The sequence below is a fragment of the Pan troglodytes genome, chromosome 12 (assembly GCF_028858775.2).
Source record: "Pan troglodytes isolate AG18354 chromosome 12, NHGRI_mPanTro3-v2.0_pri, whole genome shotgun sequence".
Lineage (NCBI taxonomy): Eukaryota > Metazoa > Chordata > Mammalia > Primates > Hominidae > Pan > Pan troglodytes.
This window is the reverse complement of record NC_072410.2, coordinates 12,708,036-12,721,917: the sequence shown is the minus strand read 5'-3', so window position 1 is coordinate 12,721,917 and position 13,882 is coordinate 12,708,036. Positions and strand designations below refer to the sequence as shown.

Sequence of the window (13,882 nt, the reverse complement as noted above, 5' to 3'; positions counted from 1 at the left end):
ATCACCAACAAGCAAAGGATGGCAGAGTGGAATGACATCAAAGGCTGGTCTTTGAGGATATCACAAGCCATGAATCCACCCTGAGAGAACCTAGCTGCAGGCTTTTGTCAAATGAGACTGACAGTAAAGCCGCTTATTTTGGCAGGTGTCATGTTACTTGACCAAAAAAATCTCTACTGAAACTTAGACTCAGAAATTTCGCTTAAAGCCCAGAGTGGAAAACTATTTTAATATAATGTACCAAGAAAATAAATTACTTATTACAATTACCTCCTTTATAACTATGTAATTATTAAAATCCTCAAACAGTTGATATTTTAAGACTCCTGGTTCAGGATAAAAACTAAGCACACAATCATCTTCACTGGCTCCTGAAACCCCACAAAAAATGATTAAAACGTTTGAAAAGGTAACAAACTCTGAACACTGCAAAGAAGGAAAGAGGGACAACTAGCCAGCAAGAGATTTCAACAAATTTCTGCTCCATGGAAAAAGGCTGGAAGCATGTTCTCCTATAAAGGGTGGAAGACGCAACACAAGCATAAGAGGGAGATAATCTGCCAGGCCGAAAACTCCAGGACTTGAGTCAGCAGACATAAAGGACCAAAGGTTAACTAAACTAAATCATAGAGGGACACATTATGAAATTCTGCTGATGAAAAGACATGCACAGTGGCTGGGGTTTACTTTATACATTATCTAATATTATTGTGTTATATTGTGTAAATTAAATCATATGCATACATCTAAGCTTTGAGGAGGGAAATCAATGTTAAAGCAATCTAAGGTCTTTATATTAGTCAAGGGAAGAGTAATGATACTGATTACGTTTAGATTTAGTTGGGGCTCTTTCTTTTAAGTCTATTTACAGAAAACCTGAGCCAGTTAGCTCCCTTTTCCCCTCTCTGCTCTCCCTCCTTACCAGGGGATTCTTCCCTAAAAACAAAAAAACAAACAAAAACAATTAACAAATGACCTGAAGAGAATCATGACTGCTAAAGAAGTTTCCCATACACCAGGGTTAGAGCCCGCCCTATTCTGGCACTGGGGGCTCCTCAGACTAAAAGCTACTTCCCAGCCTCTGATAAGCCCTATCAACATACAGAATTTCATTCTTATTCAGGGGATGGTACTAGCAGGAAGGACCCCTCTCTATCTAACAGTAGAAAAGCCCATGAGAGCTCTCTGGAATAATCAACCTAGTCCCTCATTGTTCAATAAAAATAGATAAGCCAGACCTAATAAAGAAAACCGGCAACGTGAAGATAAAATTTAAGAATAACCAAATATAAATTAATTAATTAACTAATTAAAAGGAATCTGAGCCCAGAGAAAGCAAAGACAATTCAGAGAACAGAAGAGAACTTAAGGAAAAAAAAAAAGCCTCCTAGTCATGGAAGTAGTAAGAAGGCAATCAATATGAAAACAGGAACATGATGCTATGAAAAAAGAACAATTCGAGAACAAGAGAAAACACTTGTAAATTAACAACATGACTGATGATGGCCAGGCACGGTGGCTCACGTAATCCCAGCACTTTGGGAGGCCATGATGGGTGGATCACCTGAGGTCAGGAGTTTGAGAGCAGCCTGGCCAACATGGTGAAACTCCGTCTCTACTAAAAATACATAAAATTAGCCGAGTGTGATGGCGTGAGCCTGTAATCCCAGCTACTCAGAAGGCTAAGGCAGGAGAATCGCTTGAACCCAGGAGGCAGAGGTTGCAGTGAGCCAAGATCATGACAGAGTGAGACTCCATCTTAAAAAAACAAAAAACCAATACGACTGCTGAAATAAAACAATATGGCTGTTGAAATAGGTAATAAAGAAAAGTGTTAAAGTCAAGAGAATTGCTAGCATGGTAGCTCATGGCGGGGGAGAGGGGCATCCCTTGAGCCTGGGAGGCAGAAGGTGCAGTGAGCCATGATTGTGCCACTTCATTACAGCCTGGACGACAGAGTGAGACCCCCCACATCCCCCCAAAAAAACATCTCCCATACAAACAGATAAAGAAACAGAAACTATTAACAGGAAGTTATGGGATATAGAGGATCAGTCCAGGATATTCAATACCTGACTCAAAGGTGTTTCAGGAAGAAACAGACAAATGGAATTAACGAAATAATCTTTTTGTAAAATAAAATCTCCCAGAGCTCATGAGACATGAGTTTTCAAACTGAAAAGACTCAGAGCACTGAGCAGATAAAAATGATACCTAAATGACATTTTCAGATATGCAAATGTCAAAGTGAGTTTTTAAATGACAGTAACAATCTTCTTTTCATGCACAGAGAAGACTATGGTTACTTGGGCTTAAAAATAATTATTAGGGGCCGGGCGTGGTGGCTCACGCCTATAATCCCAGCACTTTGGGAGGCCAAAGCAGGGGGCATGAGGTCAGGAGATTGAGACCATCCTGGCTAGCACGGTGAAACCCCGTCTCTACTAAAAATACAAAAAATTAGCCAGGCATGGTGGCACACACCTGTAATCCCAGCTACTTGGGAGGCTGAGGCAGGAGAATTGCTTGAACCTGGGAGGTGGAGCTTGCAGTGAGCCGAGATCACGCCACTGCACTCCAGCCTGGGCGACAGAGAGAGACTCTATCTCAAAAAAAATAAAACATAACAATTATTAGGCTGGGCACAGTGGCTCACACCTATAATCCCAGCACTTTGGGAGGCCAAGGCTGGGGGATCCCTTGAGGTCAGGAGTTCAAAACCAGCCTGGCCAACGTGATGAAACCCATCTCTACTCAAAATACAAAATCCAGCCAGGTGTGGTGGGGCACGACTGTAATCCCAACTACTCAAGAGCCTGAGGCGGAAGAATCGCTTGAACCTGGGAGGTGCAGGTTGCAATGAGCCGAGATTGCGCCACTGCACTCCAGCCTGGGTGACAGAGTGAAATTTAGTCTCAAAAAATAAAATAATAATAATTATGATTTTTAGTTTACTAACATAAAATTTAAAAACGTAGTTTTCCCTCGGCCTTCAAATTCAGTCTATAAATCTTACTCTGTTTTTAAATCTAGTAAAGCAAGAACAATAACCTTTGCTTTTCTTTCATTACTGTTAATTCAACTTGAACTAAATCGCTTAATCAATCCTACTATTATAAATTAAATTCATTTGACATTTCAAAATTCATTTGTTTTGCCTTTAAGCACTCTGAATGCCTGACTTAAGTAAAACTTCTCCAAACAATTACAATTCACTTAAATTAATAGAATGAATCTCATGTTCTTTGGAATGTAATAAAATCCTTAAATATCTCAAAAACAAAGATTATCTTAATGATGTCCTAAACTTAATACAAATGTTATGAATTAATAGTCTAAATTTGATGTAGTTCATCACGTCTATTTAAACTCTCCCAAGGATTTTTTTTTAAGTAAAAACAAATACAAAACAAAAAACACCCACCTAGAAAACAGTGTTGTCTTCTCATGGGAGTTAAAGTTGACATCCCAATGAAGTACTAATTGCTTATAGACAGAGGTTTCTGACCAGGTCGCAGGATCTGGGCTACATAGGCTAAGGATTTAGGGTAATCCTGCCCACGTCACCTATGTTTACATTAAGCAGTTTTTATAGTTGCTGTCACAATAGCAAGTCCGCAACCATCAGGTTTAGGTTGGTTTCTTCTACATTCAACTTACAACACTATGTGATTCTTCCATTTGATTCCAAAGGACCAATCTCTATGCCTTAAATACTATGCATTGAAATGTAAGTGCGGTTCCTGTAAAGCTTATATAATTTAGCATACTTTACCTTTGATAAATATGTTGTCTTTTATTGGGTTCTAGAGCTTCTTTCAGTTGGCTCTCAGAAAGCAAACTATCAACCTATGGAGACCATTTAAAATATCACATTATTAAATACCATATCGCCTTAGGAAAGAAAACTTCTTTTTTTATCCAATATTTTATAATGAACACTTTTAAACATACAACAAAGTTTTAAAAATTTTACAGTGAAAACCCATATACCCGCTACCTAGAAAAAACATTAACATTATACTACACTTATTTGATCTATCCATCAACCCACCTTATGCCTTTCAAAGTAAGTTGCAGTTATCAATACATTTCTCCCTAAATAATGGACTATGGATGTCACTAACTAAAGTTCAATAGTTGATGTAAAATATGTATATAGTGAAATGCACAAATACGAGGCATATATTTGCTGAGTTTCGACAAATGCATACATCTGTGTAACCAAAATTCTTATCAAGATGTAGAAAACTACCATCACCCTAGTAAGTTCCCTCATGCCCTTGCCAGTAAATCCCCTCCTTATTCCTCCACAGACAAACCTGTTTTGATATTTTTCCAACATAAATTAGTTTTGCCTGTTCTTGAAATTTTATATAAATGGACTCATACAGTAAGCACTCTTCTGTAACCTTTCCACAAAGCATGTTTTTGAGATACTTCCATATTGTTGTGTGTACCATTAGTTCATTCCTTCTCATTACTGAGTGGTATCCATTGTATTGAATGTATCATGACTCTGTTTCTCTTGACTTAGTAGTTTGTTTACTAACACTATATGTAACTTTGTCAATATACTCTCCAAAAAGGCACATACTTCTTTGGTCTGTTTTCTATAGATTACGTAGAGAAGATAAAGTGGATGAAAAAAGAGAAAATTCCATTAGTTTCTTCTCTACTCTTGCAATTTGGCATCCATCTGAGTGTTATTTACAAAATTCACACACCTAGTGATAGAGCCAGTCATCACAGGCCTGACTCAGAGGGGCTGTTGATTACTTGTCCTACAGACACCGAATAGAAAATCTGTTCCATATTCAGCTTCAGGTGTCCTCTGTGAAGACAGGGAAGAATTAGCTAATACTATCAAAACAAACTTTCCAGATAGTCAAGGTATCAAAAGGCTCCAGAGCCAATATTTCTCCAGGGAGAATAATCTTTCTAATGGTTTGTTTTAATAATCATTTTTATAGTTTCCTTCTAAAACTTTTCCTGGTTCTCCTAATGTCCCACTAAATTTAAAATTAACTCATCATGACTAATCATCAGAGAAATGCAAATTAAAACTACAATGAGGTACCATCTCACACTGGTCAAAATGGCTATTATTAAAAAATCAAGAAATGACAGATTCTGGTGAGGCTGACAAGAAAAGAGTACACATATACACTGTTGGTGGGCATGAAAATTAGTTCAGCCACTGTGGAAAGCAGTTTGGAGATTTCCCAAACAACGTAAAACAGAACTACCATTTGACCCAGAAATCCCATTTCCGTGTATATACCCCCAAAAAAGAAATGATTCTACCAAAATGTCACATGCATGTGTATGTTCCCTACAGCACTATTCACAATAGCAAAGACATGGAATCAACATAGATGCCCACCAATGGTGGACTGGATAAAGAAAATGTGGTACATATACACCATGAAAAATATGCAACCACAAAAAAGAATGAAATCATGTCCTTTGCAGCAACATGGATGGAGCTGGAGGCCATTGTCCTAAGTGAATTAGCATAGGAACAGAAAACCAAATACCATATGTTCTCACTCGTTGAGTACACATGGACATAAAGATGGGAGCAATGGACACTGGTGACTGCTGGAGTGGGGTGGGGGAGGGAAGAGGAATGAAGACTGAAAGACTGCCTATTGGGTACTATGCTCACTGCTTGTGTGATAGGCTCATCTGTACCCCAAACCTCAGCATAACACAGTGTTCCCATGTGACAGACCTGCACATGTACCCCCTGAATCTAAAATAAAAGTTGAAATTTAAAAATAAGACACAGAACCATATTAAGATCCACCGAAGTTCAGCATAAGTCAATGCCCCATCAAGTTTTATTTTTTATTTCTACCAGAAGAGTATTTAGCTTTTGTTGCACCACTGTGATTCCAATACACAGTCACCTAAATATTTACCTTCCAAATCCTTTTTACTTTAAACAAGAGAACAAAAATGGATAAAATATGAGCATCAGTGAATCTCTTACCGGCCTCAGATTATAAAATAATTTTACTCAGTGGAAAAATACTTGGTAATAGATCACATGAAAAAAATTAAAGTGAAATTAAAATGTCAGAAAATAAACCCACTGGTTGCTATTTACTTTTTTCTTATTTTTAATGAGAACTCAGTGTATTTTTAAAAAGTTTTTTTTTTTTTTTGAGACCAAGTCTTGTTATGTTGCCCAGGCTAGTCTCGAACTCCTGGGCTCAGGTGATCCTCCTGTCTCAGCCTCCCAAGTAGCTGGTACTACTAGCATGAGCCACCACACCTGGCCTAAAAATTTTTATAAATATGAAAAAGAATAAAGAAAATCATAATAATCATCAGCATCCTGTCACACAGAAATACCATATTAGCCTGTTCCCTTCTATGCTGTTCTGTGTATAAGTAACAATGTGATGAATACTTTTATACATCAATCTCTGTCCTACTTTCTAATTATTACACATAGTAGATCCCTGGAAATGTAATTTTTGAGCCTAGGTGCATACACATATGTTACACCTTGTCAAGCTGCTTTCCTGAAATGCTGTACAAGCACCTTATACACGGGAGCAGTGAATGTGCCTGCTTCATCACACCTTCCTCAAGACAGAGTGTTGTGATTTTTAAAATTTTTGTGATACCTTATGTGCTTTGCAATTACTTGAGTATCTTTGAAGTTAACATTCCTCGTATGTTTATGAGTTACTTGTATTTCCTCTCTCGTTCACCTCCTTTGCTCATTCATCAGATCTTAATGTTCTTGCATATTAAGACTATTCCTTGACACCTATTTCGCTTGAGTTCACGGAGGCAATAATAATCTCCACTTGAGGAAGGCTGAAAGGAAATGGGCTTGGAAAGTGGAGGAGAGGAGCTAGGCTCAGAGTTGGGTTGGAAATGGTTACACCACTAAGTTTAGATTGGGAGATAAGGTGGGTTAGTGAGTTGTTAGGGTAGGAGGTTGAGACGTTAGGTGGGAGTGAGGGTCGGAGGAGGGGGCGCTTAGTTGATGGTCATGAATTTTGGGAGGTTTCGCCTTTGGCTGGGGGTTGAGTTGGGATCAGGAGGGGTTTGAATCGGGGTTGGGTGCTGGAATGTTATGGGTAAGGGGGCGTTACAACCTGGGAAGGTAAGTAGGTTGGGGGCAAGCTCCCAGGATTAGGTGGGGTCACGGTGGGAAGGCGCAGTGCGCGCAGCTGCGTCCGCCTGTCGCCCGCCCCAGGGCCCTCTGCACAGCCTGACCATACCTGTTGCTTCAGCTCCTGATTGCGGCGCCGCAGGGCCTGGAGAGGATCTCGCTGTCGTCTCGCCAGCATCTCCCTCGCTGCGGTGCTCTGATTGCTCCAGTTGCCAGGGAAACCAACCGGCGGCGCCAGAAGGTGACGCCATCGATGTGCGCCCGCCTCCCAGCCCCGCCCCGCCCGGGCCGGTCCCGGGAAGGGTCAAAATGTTCTCTTGCGGTGGTCATCCCACGCCACCAGGCAGGTCACAGCCGGGGGAGTCACTTTTCCTCGGCAATTCCTAAGGATAGGGGAACGTCCCCCGGCGTCTGAAACTACATTCCCCACAATACATCAATAATAACACCACCTTCTTGCTGGGATACCTGTTTTATGGCATTTGCTTTCTGATACCAATTTTGTAAGCTAATGTTAAGATACAATTTTAGTATCTTAAACTCTTTCATTAACTCCAAGGATAGCTTTCCTATGGAATATATGGTTCTGTTCCATACTGTCACTTCAAAAGGCAGTTTTTAATTCTTTGCCATTTAGGCTACTGAAGTTTCATTTCATTCTAATATTGCACGTTGTCAATTCTGAATTCTGTAAGGATGGTAATTGTTCTACAGCAAATCTATGAGCAAATTATTAGTTCTCATTATGATTCCCAGTTTACATCAACTCTCAGGAAGGTTGTCATGTTTCCCCCATATGGGACTGCATCCCATGAATCCAATTCCAAAACTCCACTACACCAAAATTGAACTTGAATAAGAATGATGATGCTTGGGGCTCACCTTCCAAATGATGGACCCCATTAATACAAATGAATGTTCTTCAGAACAGCCACAGGCCAGGATGAACCATTATTTATGTACTTTTTTCTTCAAGTATAATACATACAGAGAAAAGTCTACAGACTTTGTGTGCAGCTCTGAAAACCCTCCACCCCATAACAGCACCCAGATTATGAAACAGAACATTATCTGCCCACTCACACTCTTCCTGTCTTTCTAGTCCCTGCCTACCCCCAACCTCTCAACCCTCTCACTTCTCCACCACACACCAAAGGTGAACAATATCCTAACTTATAAGAGCACAAACTTGTGTTGCCTTTTTTTGTACTATACAATGAAATTATGCACTGTGTGGTGGCTTCTCCTGTCCTTTAAATATCACATTTGTGAGATGCATCTATACTGTGTGTGTCTGTAGTCTGTTCATTCTCATTGCTGATATTTCACATATGATATACCCTAACATACTCATTGATTCTACTGTTGCTGGGTAAGTGGGCAGTTTCCAGCTTAGGGCTAGTATAAATAGCGCTGCTAAGAACATCCTGGTGCGAGTCTTCTGGCAAACACATAACACTGCTGAGTCACAGGCATGTTATACGTCAGCTTTAGTAGATACTACTACCTGGTTTCCCAAAATGGTTGTACTAATTTATACCCTATCAGCAGTGTATGAGTTTTTGTTCTTTATGTCCTTGGCAAGATTTGGTATTGTCTGTTTTGTTGTAATTCATGTCTTATTTTGAATTAATTTCTCTATTATGGCTCATGATAATTAGTTCACTTAAATAGCCAAACATAGGATTTCCATTAAAAATCTTTACAACAAATGAGAAAATGCTATAAAATATTTCTAAGTGGATCATTAAATCAATATAAATGCTATAAAATATTTCTAAGTGGATCATTAAATCAATAATTACAGGTGATGAGATGAGCAAAACGAAAAAAATTGCTCTAAAATACAGCTATTACTTATGAAATTCTCAGTCTATAAATAAATTAGAAAAAATTATTCTGCATCTACTTATTTATAGGGATTTCCACATTTTAAATGGAAAAGTTAATAGCATCATGGATACAGTTTAATTCTGTTGGTAAAAATAAACTAATAAACCCCCCTAAATATGTGTGAATATATGAACAATAAGGAAAGGTGCAAAAAAAGTGTATTACTCATTCACCTCAGGTGTGAAGATGTTTGACTTTATACATTTTTGCACCATATTGTTTCGGTTACAAGTATTCATTACTTGCGATTCCTAGATCAGCATCATCACCACCTGGGACCTTGTTAGAAATGCACATTTTCACATTTTCAGCCCCACCACAGTCCTAGGAGAATCAGAATCTGTATTTCAACAATATCCCAGTGTTTCATGTGCACATTCCAGTTTGAGAAGTAGCACTGAGGTATTCAGTGTGCTATAAATGATATGATTACTCAGCTAATGATTTTTCACTAATAACTGTCATATTCAGGACAGTCACATTAATACTAGTCATTGCTCCTCTGTAGTTATACCTTGATGCCATTATAAAAAAACAACATAACCTAAAACAAGAGAGATCTGCAGTGAGGTAGCCAAAAGAAACTAAAGCAAACCATGGCCAATGTTTCTCCTGAGAGCAAGCTACTTCATAAAACTCATCATGATTTCTATCAGTGTGTTAAAATGAGTAACAATTTTGAATTGCTTCCTCACAGGTGATACTGAAAAAGAATTTAACAGCTTCCAAGAGACTCATAATGTAGACAGAACCAGTAGAACAAGATGACTTGGAATCAATAAAAAGATTATAGCAAAGAGAATAGAGAAAGTGTGCAGTTTTAGGGCCTTAAAAGAAAATTCAGGCTGGGCACGGTGGCTCACACCTATAATCCCAACACTTTGGGGAGCCGAGGTGGGTGGATCACCTGCGGTCAGGAGTTTGAGACCAGCCTGGCCAACATGGCGAAACCCTGTCTCTACTAAAAATACAAAAATTAGCCAAGTGTGGTGGCACATGCCTATAATCCCAGCTACTCAGGAGGCTGAGGCAGGAGAATCACTTGAACCTGGGAGGTGAAGGTTCCAGTGAGCTGAGATACGCCAGTGCACTCCAGCCTGGGCAACAGAGTGAGACTGTGTCTCAAAAAAAAAAAAAAAAGAAAGAAAGAAAGAAAAGAAAAGAAAACAATCCACCTCAAATAAAAATGACAAATATATACCTTGGTGCAAGGCACTGTTTAGGCCTGTGGTACAAGATGTTTAATACTGCTCTCAAAGAGCTTCCAAGCTACAGTAATAGACTAGAAACATGAAAATTGTACCAACCACTTACCACAGAAGTGCTACCTGGTGTACAGAATTCCCCGCCAAATGAACAGCTTATGATTAAATACACTGAGCTCTACAGTAAGGTCATGCATTGAATATGTCCACTAGACAGCTGAAAGAGTGAAGCTGGAATTGAAGGAAAGGATCAGAGGGAGGGGGCTCTGCTTGGATGTGCTAGTTAAGCCAAGAGAATGGCTAGGGTAATCACAGGAGAGGACAGGGCAGAGAACCAAGGCAAAAGTTTGAGGAACTTGAGAAAGGCAGCAATAGTAGCAGTTTGGAAACTCAATAAACTTTTGTATTAGAGAAGCAAGGGAAGGAGAATTTCAAGGGACAAAGTGGCCTCATCAAATACCCTCAAGGTAAAATGTGAGGATTCAGAAGAGCCATAGATATTAATGTTTCTGGAAGGTGCAGAGGGCAGATCACAGCAGACCAATGGGCAAAATATTTGGAAAGAAAATATTGGCAAATGATAACATCAACTAAAATAAATTTTAAGTCAAAATCCATGCATTTGTTAGCCAGGCATGGTGGCAGGCACCTGTAATCCCAGCTACTCGGGGAGGCTGAGGCACAAGAATCACTTGAACCCGGGAGGCACAGGTTGCAGTGAGCCAACATCACACCACTGCACTCCAGCCTGGGGGACAGAGTGAGACTCCGTCTCAAAAAAAAAAAAAAAAAAACAAAACAAAAAGAAAAAATATGCATTTGTAAATAGAAAGCAGGCAGAGACTGCAGACACAAGAGAGATGATGTACTGGAGAACAAGGAAGGTCCTGAGGGAGATGCAGAATTCTGCAGAGGCCAAAGACGAGACAGCCTTGGAAAGGGCCCGTGTGTCTTCTCTCCTGGTAAAGGAAACCTAATGAGACAGAGCTTCAAAAACAGTAGTTTTCAACCTCAGGTGACCATCACAATCACCTGAAGAACTAAAAATTCTAATACCCAGGCCATATTCCAAATGACATGAATCAAAATGTCTGGACAGTGGCATGCAAGAATTAGTATTTTTAAAGCTCCCTAGATGATTATAATGTGTAGCCCTGTTGAAAACTACTGCTCTAGACAAAACTATTGAGAAAGACGAAGGAATTCCCAGCTAACATCCTTTATCTTCTCATATGGTTGATCTACTAGGAATGAAAGGCATCAAGAAAACTGGGAGTTTCAGGAACTCAGGTGCTAAGAAATGAGACAGATGCAGTCACAATAGAACAAATTTGTAGTGAGCCAAGTGAGAAAGGTGAAGTCTTTCTTTCAAGTTCAGTGGCTCAAAAGAGCAAAAGCCGTGGTGAAGGTAAATGTACAAGCAGGGATGGAGTCTAATCTGACCAGGGAGCCCAGGATGACTTATGAGGTTAACTGGAAGGGTGAGACAACTAATAGTCTCCAGAGTGGGCAGTTCTATAGGAGATGTAGAGGATGTAAGCTGTCCTAATGAGGTGGGGTTACCCTGAGACTAAACAGACAAGTACAATATAAAAAAGTCCAAGCCTGTTGACGATAAGGTCCGGAGTATGGCTGAAGCAATGTGGAATAGAACAGGTGGTCTGGGAAGCCCATATTGGGGGAGAAAAGGAGGCAGGGTAGGGTAGTAAAAGTGGGCCAAGACATGTAGATGCCATGACTAAATGGCAGTGAAAAATGGAGGTGGGGGAATATAGATTCAAGGAGTCAACAGTGTGTCATTTCCAAGTTATGACTGGCACTGACTCCTGGCTCCCAACTTTCCATTTCCAGTTTTGGCTAACGTAGGAAAAGTACTATCTCCACAGTATTTTGGGAGGGGGGAAACTACCACATTTAAGTAGAGCAAAGGTAGAAAAAGTGACAGAGGTAACGTCAAAGGTAACTGCCCACTACAGAACTGGGGAGTACAGTCACAGTGTAAAAAGGTAGTAAGCAGAAAACTAGAAAATTAGGAGCAGCACAGAGTGGCTAAAAATCCCATAAGGATATGGACAGGACTCGGAAGTAGCACATGCCCAGAGGCAGGGATACCTAGAGGAGAGACAGGAGAGGGGCATGACTGTGTCAGGGTGCTGTACATAAGCAATGAGAAAGAAAGAATCAACATTGGAAGGACCAGGTCCACCAGGAACATGGCACAAGAATGGGTCCAAACAGGCAGAACTAGGCCAGTCACAATCCAGATGCTTAACCAGGCACATTCCAACAGTTTGGGGGTAATATGTCCCTCAAGAAACCTACCTTGTCTCAAAGAGTCTCAACTCTTGGAGCCTCAATTAGGGGCGGACACTAGGAAGCTTCAGCAAACTGTGGCCCAGATGGGACTGAGCTCCAGGAACCATTTCAGTCCTTGACTACTACATTCGCAGAATGAAAACAAAGTTGGAGGTAATAAGGCATAATAGCCCCACTAAAATGGGGGGACGGTGGTGGGTGCTTCATGTGGAAACAACTTTCCTATGTTAACATGAGGTTGAGACACGGAATTAATCTTTGTAGGAATGAGCAAGGGTGGTGTTCTAGAAACACTCCTTGCAAATCAAAGGAACCAGGCACTCACTCTTATCACTAAGCTCTGTTCAGGAGGGTTTCTCCTTCATGTGTATTCCATAATGACACGTAAAAGAGATTTTTGCCAATAAAAACTTATACACTGGCCATGCACAGTGGCTCATGCCTGTAATCCCAGCACTTTCAGAGGCCAAGGCCGGTAGATCACCTGAGGTCAGGAGTTCGAGACCAGCCTGACCAGCATGATGAAACCCCATCTCTACTAAAAATACAAAAATTAGCCAGGCATAGTGGCACATGCCTGTAGTCCCAGCTACTTGGGAGGCTGAGACAGGAGAATTGCCTGAACCGAGGAGGCAGAGGTTGCAGTGAGCCGAGATTGTGCCATTGCACTCCAGCCTGGACAACAAGAGTGAAATTCTGTCTCGAAGAAAAAAGAAAAAAGAAAAAACTTATACTCTGTACTTGGAACACACTGTTTCGTTTTGGGTTGAGACAGGGTCTCGCTCTGTCATCCAGGCTGGAGTGCAGTGGTGAGATCACAGCTCACTGCAATCTTAACCTCCTAGGCTCAGGTGATCCTCCTGCCTCAGCCTCTGGTTTACAAATTAGCTGGACTCACAGGTGTGTGCCATCACGGCCAGCTAATTTGTAAGTTATTTGTAGAGACTGGGTCTCCCCATGTTGCCCTGGCTGGTCTCCAACTCCTGGGCTCAAGTGGTCCTCCCACCTCAACCTCCTAAAGTGCTGGGATTATAGGCCTGAGCAGGGCCAAGGAATACACTGTTACTCTTGGAAGTTCAAAGGTCTTACATATAGCACCCTTACCTCAGTTATGTTTACACAGCCCCCTGCTTTCCAAAAAGTTCGGTAAAAGAACCCATAATGGTCCCACGGCCAAGTCTGCTTTGTGCCTATACCAAAGAAGGGGCACGAGTTACATAACACATCTGCTCAAAAACACTAGTAAGTCAGTTTTGAAAATGCGGATCTCTTGATGCAGTAAGGTGCATGAAAAACATACTTCCCCTTATGAAAAAATAAAAGGTTCAAA

At 40.6% G+C, this 13,882-nt stretch overlaps 1 protein-coding gene across 6 annotated transcripts in view; it reads right to left on the bottom strand.

Annotated features, from left to right (window-relative positions):
* NPHP1 (nephrocystin 1) overlaps positions 1-7,414 on the bottom strand; it is an 81,280-nt gene extending 73,866 nt beyond the window's left edge. For all 6 annotated transcript variants that reach the window (XM_003309183.4, XM_003949878.6, XM_009443083.5 and 3 more), the window contains exons 1-2: positions 7,248-7,414; positions 3,776-3,849 (exon numbers count right to left, since the gene is read on the bottom strand). In XM_003309183.4, coding sequence (XP_003309231.2) covers positions 3,776-3,849; positions 7,248-7,316 — 143 coding nt within the window. In that variant the 5' untranslated portion in view covers positions 7,317-7,414. The remainder of the gene's footprint in view (positions 1-3,775; positions 3,850-7,247) is intronic.
* Positions 7,415-13,882: the final 6,468 nt, after the last annotated feature.